The sequence below is a fragment of the Crotalus tigris genome, unplaced genomic scaffold (assembly GCF_016545835.1).
Source record: "Crotalus tigris isolate CLP2741 ecotype Arizona unplaced genomic scaffold, ASM1654583v1 scf7180000019001.135134, whole genome shotgun sequence".
Classification (NCBI taxonomy): Eukaryota; Metazoa; Chordata; class Lepidosauria; order Squamata; family Viperidae; genus Crotalus; species Crotalus tigris.
In genome coordinates this window covers 75,198-87,136 of record NW_024097318.1, presented here as the reverse complement: position 1 = coordinate 87,136, position 11,939 = coordinate 75,198, and the positions used below count along the sequence as shown (strand labels likewise).

General features: G+C 42.3%; 1 protein-coding gene across 1 annotated transcript in view; it reads right to left on the bottom strand.

The window, feature by feature from the left end:
• The window catches only part of CADM3 (cell adhesion molecule 3), a 75,938-nt gene that overhangs the window by 11,143 nt on the left and 52,856 nt on the right, over positions 1–11,939 (bottom strand). The window contains exons 2-8 of the mRNA XM_039358111.1: positions 11,562–11,702; positions 7,970–8,122; positions 6,668–6,805; positions 6,163–6,333; positions 4,585–4,675; positions 2,123–2,292; positions 358–483 (exon numbers count right to left, since the gene is read on the bottom strand). Coding sequence (XP_039214045.1) covers positions 358–483; positions 2,123–2,292; positions 4,585–4,675; positions 6,163–6,333; positions 6,668–6,805; positions 7,970–8,122; positions 11,562–11,702 — 990 coding nt within the window. The remainder of the gene's footprint in view (positions 1–357; positions 484–2,122; positions 2,293–4,584; positions 4,676–6,162; positions 6,334–6,667; positions 6,806–7,969; positions 8,123–11,561; positions 11,703–11,939) is intronic.

Sequence of the window (11,939 nt, the reverse complement as noted above, 5' to 3'; positions counted from 1 at the left end):
AAAAGGACACACATTTTTGCAAATCTTCTTTCGACAAGCGGATAAAAAGGGAGGAACATCGGAGGCTCTAAGTTATTCCTGCGTCTTAGGCCAAGCGCTGGAATTTTGACCAGGTGACCATGGGGTGGCTGCCAGGGCCGTAAGCGCCAAGTTCGCCCTCCGTGACTCCTCTCAGTGACATTGTAACTTCAGATGGCCGCTAAATGAGTGCCTGTAAGTCCAGGACTTGCTGTCTGCCTCCAATTTGAGCAACAGATTAACCGAGGCCTAACAGCTAAGAGCTGGGGCAGTGGAACTCCAAGACACATGAAGATGGAATGAGAGGGACCGAAGGGACAGGAGGGGGCTGGCCCTTACCTTTGTGCCGAATCAAGTAGTGTCCCAGAACGATGAGGAGGATAAGGAGGAAGAAGATGATGAAGGCTACCACGCCCCCAACAATGGCGTGATAGCTGCTCCTTTGTGGTGTCATGGGACTGGCATCTATCCGGATGGAAGCAGAATGTGAGATTCAGGGGCTAAAGCAAAGATCATCATCTCCTCTGCAAAATCACTTTATTGCTTGCTATTTCTGCGTTTCATACCCATATACCAGAATACCTTCATTTGTCTTTAAGAGGCTATGATATTATCTCAGCAAGCTGGGATATCTAGGCTAGAGTATCCCGATAAGCCACTCAGAACATGGCTTGCTTGTTTGAAACCACCTTATGGAAACCTAGCCAACAACTGGCCCAAATTTATCTAGTGAGCTTCAATAGCTAATGGACTCAAGTCTTCTCAGTGCCTTAATCCAATTTTTCTTGAGTCTGGCAACTTTAAGATATGTGGACTTCAACTCCCAGAATCCCCCAGCCAGCCACGCTACCTGGAGAATTCTGGGAGTTGAAGTCCTCAGATCTTAAAATGGTCACGGTTGAGAAACGCCATCTTAATCCGTAACTACATTTGCTCGTTCACTGTATTTTCTCTTCGTAGCCAGAGACATTGTCATCGCCATAAGTTTGTGCGTTTCTTTTAAAAAATGCACACACCACAACAAAACACAGGTTACCCAGGGTTGCAAATTTTGCAAATAGCTGAGATGAATTTCTGAATTACACAGAAAAGATAGGCTCGACGTGTAAATGGATGGGTGGGCTAAAACAACAAAATTTGCACAGCATTGTGATATGCTTGGAAAGCTGCACCGCGACCGTTTGTAGCTTTGTAGTAACTTCACCAAATTAGTGAGGGTGTTTTTCTTCTTCGGGGAACTAAGGTTGATCATGAATGACGACCATTTTCAATTCTTGGCCAAGACGAAATGTAAACCAAATACTTTGGGATTTTCTACTTTCATTCCCTGACTCTACAGAGCTAAAATGGATCTTTCAGGGTTTCAATTTAGTTTGCTGTTGCAATAAAAGTTGCTAATCAGGACAAATATGGATATCCCTTCTTTCCTGTATCCACCAGGACCCTTGGTAGGCCAATCTTCGTAACAAAATTAGGACCTTTATTAGATTGCTCTAGATGAATTTTTTAATAACTCTGATATTGTCTGAAGTTAATTTTTAATGAGGTTTATTTGGGTTAATGACCTTTGCAGCCCCAGTGAATTTCTGCCTGTCCCTGTGTTGTGGAAAACTAGGCTGTAGACATTGCCCATAAATAAAGGAATTTGTCAAGGCTGGCACCTTCCTCACAATTGTCATTTGCACAACAGCCCTTTGAGGTAAGTGAAAAGAGCTTGCATGGGGTGAGGGCGTTTCCTAGGATTAGGGTTAAGGATTAGGGGTTGCCCCAAAGAAGAGGGGATCAAGCTGTTCTCCAAAGCACCAGAAAGCAGGATGAGAAGCAACAGATAGAAACTAAGCAAGGAGAGAAGCAACCTGGAACTAAGGAGAAACTTCCTGACAGTGAGGACAATTAACCAGTGGAAACACCTGCCTCCAGAAGCGGTGAATGCTCCAACACTGGAAGTTTTTAAGAAGAGACTGGACAGCCATTTGTCTGAAATGGTATAGGGTTTCCTGACTGAGCAGGGGGTTGGATTAGATGACCTCCAAGGTCCCTTCCAATTCTATTATTCTGTTAATAAGTCATCTAGGAGGCAGAGGGGCTACAAAACACGTCTTACCGCTGACGGACAGGGTGTATTTCGCAGAAGACCTGCCCACCAGATTGGAAGCATAGCAAATATAAGTCCCACTGTCGCTTTTGTTTAGGTTGGGGAAGCTGAGGATGTCATCTTGAGCATCCAACAAGGCCGTGTCAGCTCCATCCTTCTCCCACCTGTATTCCTGAGGGCTGTAAGGAAAGGAAGAAAAGAGACGTCTCAAACGATTTCAAACAGATCCATGGATCAAAGGGAAGGGAAGGCGTTTATTTTTTTGGCTTTGTTTAGTCCTTGCTTAACAACCACTCATTTTACAATGGTTCGACGTTACCACAGGCATGGAACAAGTGCTTCAGGGCCCGTAAAACGAGGGTGTCCCAACCTTGGCAATTTTAAGACTGGTGGACTTCAATTCCCAGAATTCCACAGCCAGCATGGCTGGCTGAGGAATTCTGGGAGTTGAAGTCCACAATTTCACTTGTCTGTCTGTCTGTGGAATTCTGGGAGTTGAAGTCCACAACTTCAACTGTCTGAGGAATTCTGGGAGTTGAAGTCCACAATTTCACCTGTCTGTCTGAGGAATTCTGGGAGTTGAAGTCCACAATTTCACCTGTTTGTCTGTCTGAGGAATTCTGGGAGTTGAAGTCCACCACTCTTAAAGTTACCAGGGTTGGACACCCCTGCTGTAAAGCACCCCCTGGTGGTCACAAATGGTTCTGGTGCCCCCTGTGGTCACGTGACCATGTCGTCAGCTGTACAACTGTCACGATGTTCTGCAGTCACGTGACCACCATTTTGTCAAGGTTTCACCCATTTCTAGCAGAAAAACACTCATTCAAATGAATCGGCTGCTTAATCATCACAGCATTTATTGAACGATCACCATGAAAAAAAAACACACCAGAAATTCACTTGTGGTCATCCAGTGCCTCGACTTATAATGTAATTTTGAGCTCAGTTGTGGCTATAAATTGAGGAATATTTGTATTTATCATTTCAATTACTATAGAAATTGAAATGATAAATACTAATATTCCTTGGAACCTATCCCTGAAAAATTAAAAGAAACAATAAGAATAAAAGACTGAAAAATAGCCAGGATTGATTCCACGGTCTGGCTAAGGTTAATTTTTATCTGCATTCCTACTCACTGCCCCCTTCAAAATATGCTTGCATCTGCTTCTTTGCTTCTAGTTTTATTTTTATTTAATTTTATTTCATTATTTTTGCTGCTGTAGGACTTTTATTCAATCATAAACCATTTATTATTTTTTGCAGGATACTGAAAGCGCGCGCAGACACACACACACACACACACACACACACACACACACACAAACACAGTATGTAGGCAGCTGAAAAATAAAACAGCACACTTACTGGCAATAGATATGCTATTTACAGCAAAACACAAGCACAGTTCTGTAGGAATAAAAAAAAAAGCCAAAGGGACACCATTGGTTACAAATTTGACTTCCGGAGGATCTCCAATAAGTTTGTAGTCCTCATGGTTAATGATGTGTTGAAAAAGCTATATATGCTATGCTTGGCTGAAAAGTGCCAAAGCCAGAAGTGCTTTTCTCAACAACACTTCTTTTTCCAAAGCAGAGAAAATTCAAAAAAGGAAAATGCAAAATAAAAACAATTATGCAAATGTTCCTCATTTTAGTCTCCTTTACGTGGGCTGCCAAATTTCGCTTCTCCTGGGTGAGCGAGTGTGGGAAGCTGCGAACTCAAAATCACAACTGTCTCCCACACAGACCCACCTGTTTTAAAAAGCAACTTAACTGTCAACATCCAACTTGAGAATCCAAATAAAACTCCGGGTTCATTCCGTTTCCAAAAATCTTAACTGGTTTTATTGAATGCACGGCGTGGTTACGTCGAAGCAAAACTAACTCTGAGGTTCCAATTCCTAGACTTAAACAATAGTTTTCCCAGCCAAACCCCCAACGTCTTACTTAGTCTATATGAACAAGTTCACTTTGTTATGGGAACCGTCTGCTTCAAATCCACACCTGTTCTGGTGTCCTTGAATAGGTTTCAAGCTCTCACAGTCTTCAGCTGAATCGAAGAGGTTTCGTTTCTCCATTTAACCCACTTGAAAATAACACCTCCCTCCCCGCCTTCATTTAAAGGCAAGTTGAAATGCAGAGGCCTGTAGCTGAAAAGGTTTCATCCCTGACATTAACTTCGTTAAGCCTTTGGGAAGATTTGGGTAGCAGGATTGATTTATTTTCTTACCGCAAAAATTTCAGAGAGAGAGCCCACCGTTAACCCACTCTCAAGGGGGTTGGACTAAAAGACCTCCGAGGTCGCTTCCAGCTCTGTTATTCTGTTAAGGGGAGACCCACAAAAGATAAATTCTCAGCTCCCGTTTTAAGCTTGGTTTTCTCCGAGATCAAAAGCCACAAAGCTGGAAGAAGAGGTTGGATAGAGGCTGGAGGAAAAACGGCATTTTTAAGAGAGGACAGGACACTTACATCGGATTCCCTTCTCCTTTGCACTGAAGCACTAAGCTGTCCCCTTCTTGTGGATGCTCCGGTTTGGATTCGATTTTTGCCGTCGGTTTGTCTGCGGAGAAGACGACCAAGGAGAAAAAAAAGAGTTAGCAGTTGATAAGATAGTCGCCCGGTTGTTAAGTGAATCTGGCTTCCCCATTGACTTCGCTCGTCAGAAGGTGGCAAAAGGGGATCACGTGATCCCGGGTGGCTGCAACCGTCATAAATAGGAGTCAGTTGCCAAGCGTCCGGATTTGGATCGCGTGCCCCTGGGGATGGTTCAAAGGTCGCAACTGTGAAAAGGGGTCCTAAGCCCCTTTTTTCAGTGCCGTTGTAATTTTGAACGGTCACTAAACGAACGGTTGTAAGTCAAGGACTACCTGTATTCCGTCTGGACAACTATGGATTCATTATTATTCTTTATTGGGGGTCACCAGAATGCAGAGATGAGTCATTCTATTGCCCTGGCATCTGCTTCAAGGCCTTCCTTGCCATTTTGAAAGCTCTTTCTCTCTCAGAACGTTATTTAAAAGACATTTTTAATTAAAAAAATAATAATCAATGAGACGCTGACATGCTGCAAAGCAAGGCGATTCTCTTTATTTATTAAAAGCTGGTTTTGCCCTCTCTCGGTATTCCAGAGTGGCCTGCCACAGAATCATCCTCGTTATTTCAAGAACACAGTTTAGACCAGGGGTCTTCAAACTTGGCCCTTTGATGACTTGTGGACTTCAACTCAACGCGTGCTTGGCTGAGGAATTCTGAGAGTTGAAGTCCACAAGTCATCAAAGGGCCAAGTTTGAAGACCTCTGGTCTAGAAAGGCGCAACATTAAAGGAAAGATAGAGCGGGAGGGAGAAGGAAAAATGAAGAGCAATCGAGGCAACTCAGTTTTGAATTGTGTGTTTATGTGTATGATTTTCTTTAGAAGAGTGCAAGGGTTCTCGTCATTTTTATTTCAAGAAGGCCTTTTAGGGAAATTAAAAATGGGGGGAATTCTGGGAAGTGAAGTCCGCCTATCTCTAAGTGGCCAAGGCGGACGAATGTGATGGGAGTTAGTTAGACATAACAATATTGTAATAGTGTGTGAATTCAGGGCTTTTGAAATAAGAGATGATAAGAAATGGCGGGTTGGAGTAAAGGAGGGGAAGCCTACATTTCAAACTAACTGGAGAATGTGATTTATGACTGTTAATTGGAGGAGGGAATTGTGCTTTGATACTATGGGCTCAGGGGAGGGGAATCCAGTTTTTGGCTTCGACTGTGTTAATGCCCCACGCTTTGCTTCTCAAATAAAGATTCTTTAAGGTAAACAATGCCTTGAAGTTCTTGGAAGAGTTTCATCTGTCAGAACCAGGACAATCACATTAAAAAGGTATTCAAAGGCCAGTGCTCTGACAGATGAGCACAATTCGAAGCGCATGGACGATGTCCCCTGGAATGGAGACGAAACGTTTGCAACCTAATCGAACAAGCTCAGAGATCAAAGCAACAGGCCAGGCTTAGAACTGATGCCGTCATAATTTTGAAATAAGTCACGGGCGTCTCCCGAGTCACATACAGAAGACGGAGAGACGCTGCGAGGCGGATTTCTCAAAGATTTGCAGAGAGGAGTGGTCCACCGTGCACGTAACGTCTGCTCCATCGTCCTCTTTGCCAACCATAATTTCGACTTGGCTGCTGACTGTAAAAGTTTTCCCATTTGCATCTTTGGAGACTTCCAACGACTGGCCTGTTTGGGAGAGAGAGAGATAGAGAGAAAGAGAAATCACAAAATCAAGTATTTATATATTGGCATGTAATTTGACACTACTTAGAGATAATTAACTTGCAGATAACTAACCTGGCCACAGGTTACTGTATTTTAAGGCGCTAAATCTAGAGAGGAAAACTAGCATCTGTGTTTCCATGTTCAAATGCAGTCTACCAGTCAATATAGAATGGTAAAGGTAGGGCTCTTAATTTTACGAAGGCTTCATTAAAACCTTGACTACATCTGGGAAGCAAACTGGATGACCCATTCTGACGTCCTTCTTAGGTTTTTGAATAGCCTGTTTGTGGCTTACCTGTCAAGACTCTGTCACCTTTATTCCATCTAAGCTGAGCAGCTGGCTTACTGCCAGAGGAGGCACACGTCAACAGGGCTACGTCTCCTTCCCTAAGAGGACCTGAGTAACCCGAGATTTGAGGTTTCTGTGGGATTCCTGAAAGAGAAGAGGACAATGAGGACTAGCGACTTAGAATATCCCGGAGAAGACGCGCTTTGAAGTGTTGGCTCCCAGAAAGGATAATGCCTTTGAACTTGGAGTGAAACTGTAGCTCTGAGATGGGATGATGACATTTCTCCTGCCTCATTAATTTTTTCATAAGAATAGATTAGAGATATAGAATAGAATAGAAATACAGAATAGAATAGAAATATAGAATAGAATAGAATAGAATAGAATAGAATAAGGAAACAGAATGGAATAGAATAGAATTAAGAATAGAAATAAGACTAGAATAGAATAGAATAGAATAGAATAGAAATAAAAATAGAATAGAATAGAATAGAATATGAACAGAATGGAAAATAGAATAGACAATAGAACAGAACAGAACAGAATAGAATATGAATAGAATAGAAAATAAAATAGAATAGAAGACGACTAGAATAACAGAGTTGGGGAGGAACCTTGGAGGTCTTCTAGTCCATCCCCCTGCTCAGGCAGGGAACCCTATGCCATTTCAGACAAATAATCTCATGTTTGGGATGTACAAAACAGGGCTTCCATTCCTGGAACATTTCAGTCAACCCCAAAAGAATTCTTGTTTTCCTCTGGGAATCTGCAACTCATGTCCCTGTATTCAGGAGCACACAGGTAGTCCTTGACTTACAACTATTCGTTTACTGACTGCTTGAAGTCACAACGGCACTGAAAAAAAGGGACTTGGGACCAGTTTTCACACTTACGACCGCTGCAGCATCCCCACGGTCACGTGATCAAAACTCAGAGGCTTGGCAACTGGCATGTACTTATGACAGTTGCAGGGTCCTCTGGTCACGTGACCCCCCTTTTGCGACTTTCTGACTAGCAAAGTCAACGGGGAAGCCAGGTTCACTTCACAACCGTGTTACTAACTTAACAACGGTATGGTTCGCTTAGCAACAGGGGCAAGAAATGTTGTAAAGTGAGGCAAAGGCCACTCAACAACTATCTTGCTTAGCCACGGTCGTTAAGTCGAGAACTACCTGTATTTCCCAGACAGGAGAGGACTGGGATTTTTTTCCAGCTGGAGCCCACCCCGAGAACTTGGAAAGGCTGAAATGTTCAAGGAAGAGACCCTCCCGTTTCGGACAGGGCTGGCCACTGACCCCTTCGCCTCACCCAACACAGTGACCATCGCTTTCGCAGTCCGGACGGGCCGGGTGAATATCGTGCAGGTGTATTCTCCCTCGTCGGCCAGTGTGGTGTTGTCAATGCTTATGCTCAGCTCGTTGGCCGTTGAATTCTCCAGCTGGATCCGAAGGTCTCGTAGTGCTAGGGGAAGGAAGAAGGGTGAGTTAGAGAAGGGGCAAAGGGGGTCATCTTAGGCCGGCCGGCCTGCCTGCCTGTCTATCTGTCTGTCTATCTGTCTATCTATCTATCGTCTATCTATCTATCTATCTATCTATCTATCTATCTATCTATCTATCTATCTATCTATCGTCTGTCTGTCTATCTATATATCTATCTTATATCTAATTTATATAGCCCATCTCATCAAAAACAATATTTTTACCTCCCTTCCTTCCCTTCCTTCTTCCCCTGTCTATCTTTTTATCCATCATTTATATAGCCCATCTCATCAAAAACAATCTTCCTTCCTTCCTCTCCTATCTATCTATCTATCTATCTATCTATCTATCTATCTATCTATCTATCTATCTATCTCATATCATCTATCTATCTATCTATCTATCTATCTATCTATCTATCTATCTATCTATCTATCTCATATCTTCTATCCATCTATCCATAGCATCTATCTATCTATCTATCTATCTATCTATCTATCTATCTATCTATCTATCTATATCATATCATCTATCTATCTATCTATCTATCTATCTATCTATCTATCTATCTATATCTATCTCTAAATTATATAACCCATCTCAATGAAAAAAACCTCTGGGTGTCATATAACAAAGCTGAAACAGTGAACAAATATTTTTTTGTTGTTTTGGAACAAAACAAGGACATTTGTTTACTGCTTTCAAGAGCTTGAAAAAGTTCAGATTTTTCCCCCCTATCCTGGAAATTTGGTATATGTCGAGATTTTAAACCTCATCTAAAATATAAAATCAGGAAAAGCTCTCAAGTGCAAAAAAAATTATCTCTTTTTAAACTTTAAAGCAGAGTTTCTCAAGCTTTTGAGTTTCTCAACTCTCAACTTTTAAGATAAGTAGACTTCAACTCCCAGAGTTCTGCCAAGCCACCACACTGGAGTGGCAAAGCTTAGGATTACCACTAGAGGACAGCAAAGAGATAGAGAAACTGTCTGCTTGCTGCCATCTAGTGGCCATTTCTGTGGTAGTACATTGGATTCCCAGAATTCCCATGGCTGGCGAAACACTGCTCTAGAGAATGTCACACCCATAATTACAGGAAACCACAAAGAATGCTGGATTTGTGGCGGTAAAAAAAATACATGCTGGAGGGAATTGCACGCTCCAGTTGAACGCGTGAAGTCTGTGATTAGGGAAAATTTGTGGCAAACGAATCAGAAAGAGATTGCAAATTGTTCAGAGCCACCTGTCTTTGTGTGGATTCCAGATCAAAATGCTACAGACTCTTTCTATATGACACTTCCTTAGGAGACAGCCTGTTGCAAACTGCCCTTCCTGCTAACATTCATCTTCACATCTTCAGATAAATAAACAAAAGTTGGAACTAGCAAGCCAAGGCTTCAGGGAATCGCTACACCATCCCTGGCTGCAAACAGAAGGAAACAAAAAGACCAAATTTAAAGGGGAAAAAAAATACCACCAAACGTCTCCCCAACTCAAAACAAAGGAAAAAAAAAAAAAACGAGCTATCCACAACTGTTGTAAATACTATTGAAAACAGAGTGACATGACATGACATCCATGGAATTTACAGTATGGAAATCAATCGGCTTTCCTCTTAGATTTATGGGGCTGGAGCATTAATCAATAAATCATTGATCACATTCAGATAACATCTCTGCAGTTCCACAAATTAACAGCAGCAAGTGTTTCTCTCAGCTCCGAGCCTGGAGCAAAATGATCAGTTTGGGACTTCTCACAGAATTGCCTTCTTTTTGAGGATGGCAAGAAGAAAAAAAAAGTTTAATCTGTTTAACTTTGGGCGTAGACATAGTCAGGGCTTCAGGTCTGGAATGCACAATAAGAAAATAATAGAACAGAATAGAACCAAACAGAATATGATGGAGGGGTATTTGGGCTGGTTTTTGGAAAAAAATTAGGTGAATGTGTAGAGAATCCAGACAGTATAAGACAGTGAAAACAATAAAGGAGACTATTGGTAGCTCAGGGTGGACATGAGGTTGGCTGACGTGCTTCGCTGAGCTGGGCGGTTTTTTTGGAGACATTTCATGACCCAACTAGGTAACATCATCAGTGCTAGAAGGGATGGGATGGAATAGAAAATGGAGTGGAGTGGAGTGGAGTGGAGTGGAGTGGAGTGGAGTAGAGTAGAGTAGAGTAGAATGCTGAAATAGAATGGAATGGAATAGAATGGAATGGAATAGAATAGAATATAGAATAGTTTATAATAGAATAGGGAATAGAATAGAATATAGACTATAATAGAATATAGAATAGAACAGAATATAGAATAGAATATAGACTATAATAGAATATAGAACAGAATATAGAATAGAATAGAATAGAATAGAATAGAATAGAATAAAGAATATAGGATAGGATAGGATAGGATAGGATAGGATAGAATAGAATAGTTGTAAGGATGAGGACCAGTCATAAATAACATTTTTAGGACCACTGTAACTTTGAATGGCCACTAAACAAATGGTTGCAAAGTCAAGGACCATCTGTGGCTGTCATTTAAGATGCTTAAAAAAGGACAATCTGCCTTTCACACAAAACCCAATTAGATGTGTTTGTGTGTTTGTGACCCAAAATATCTTGTTTTCAGTTTGGACCAAACCACCCAAAAACAAACAAACAAACAAAAATCTCCAAGAGCTGATTTGGGCTCTTTTAAGCAAGCGGTTCGTTTTGCTTTTTAACGCCGGTTTCAAGTATGGACTTTCAAAACTTGTTAGTCACCCCTGCTAGCGAGAAGGAGGAGGATACTGAAAAAATATAGATTTACATCAACAATAAAAAATGTATTGTGTTTGTAGCATAGTCATAGCTTCAAGGTGGAGAAAATAAATCACCCGTATTCTCCTTGAGGGGAAAAAAAAAGGAAAATGTTTTGCTGGTCGCTTGGAGGCAATTTCGAATCACCGCAGGTGAGGAGGAGAACCGACATGTTAAGGTTTGTTTGTAGATAGTCCCTTATCTCCTTTACCCAGGCAGGAGAAATCCCCATTGAAGCAAATGCTCCATTTCCTCTTATTTGACAGAGTTGAGATTTTTGGAGAGGCCTCTGGATTTTTTACCTTTCCCTCCGTGACGTCAAGAGGGGGCTTGAAGGCAGATTTGGACACCAAAAAGTGAGAGGTGAAAATGCCCAAAAATATAAAGCACGACAACAGAAGCTCGCTTTGCAAAAACCTGCTTCCAAATTGAGCCGGAGGGATTCGGCTGGCAGCTAATTGCACTTGTTTTTGGCGGCTCTGACAGTCTACAGCGTTTCCCAGTCGTTGGGATTTAAGGACGGGGATGGATAAATCACGGTAAATAAATCTGGGGACTGTCACCGGCGGTTGCCAGAGCTGTTGGCCTCCCACCTCTGGGCTTCGATGCCCCCCGGCCGGCCTTACCTCGTTTTTCTCCAAAGTAGAGCGTCTGCTGAGCAGGATTGGACCACTGGAGCGAGGAATCTTCCGGATCCTCCACCTTGCAGGAGAGAATCACCTTTGAACCCGCCACCACGACTTCATCGGCAGTCACCGGCTGGCTTCCTAAAAAGGAGAAAGAGATTAGCCAATGGATGGGACTCCTTGAAGCTTGTTTGGTCCCTCTTGGCCCAGCCAAAAGAATCCCTGAAACCCACTCAATTTTTTTGCCAGTGGGGAGGAGTGCCAGCCTCTCTGCCTCTTTAGCTTCCTCGAGGACTAGAAGCTTAGGTCAATTTAGGATGCTAGCCACGCACTCTTTCCCTCTAACCAAGAGAATCCCTGAAATCCACTCAATTTTTT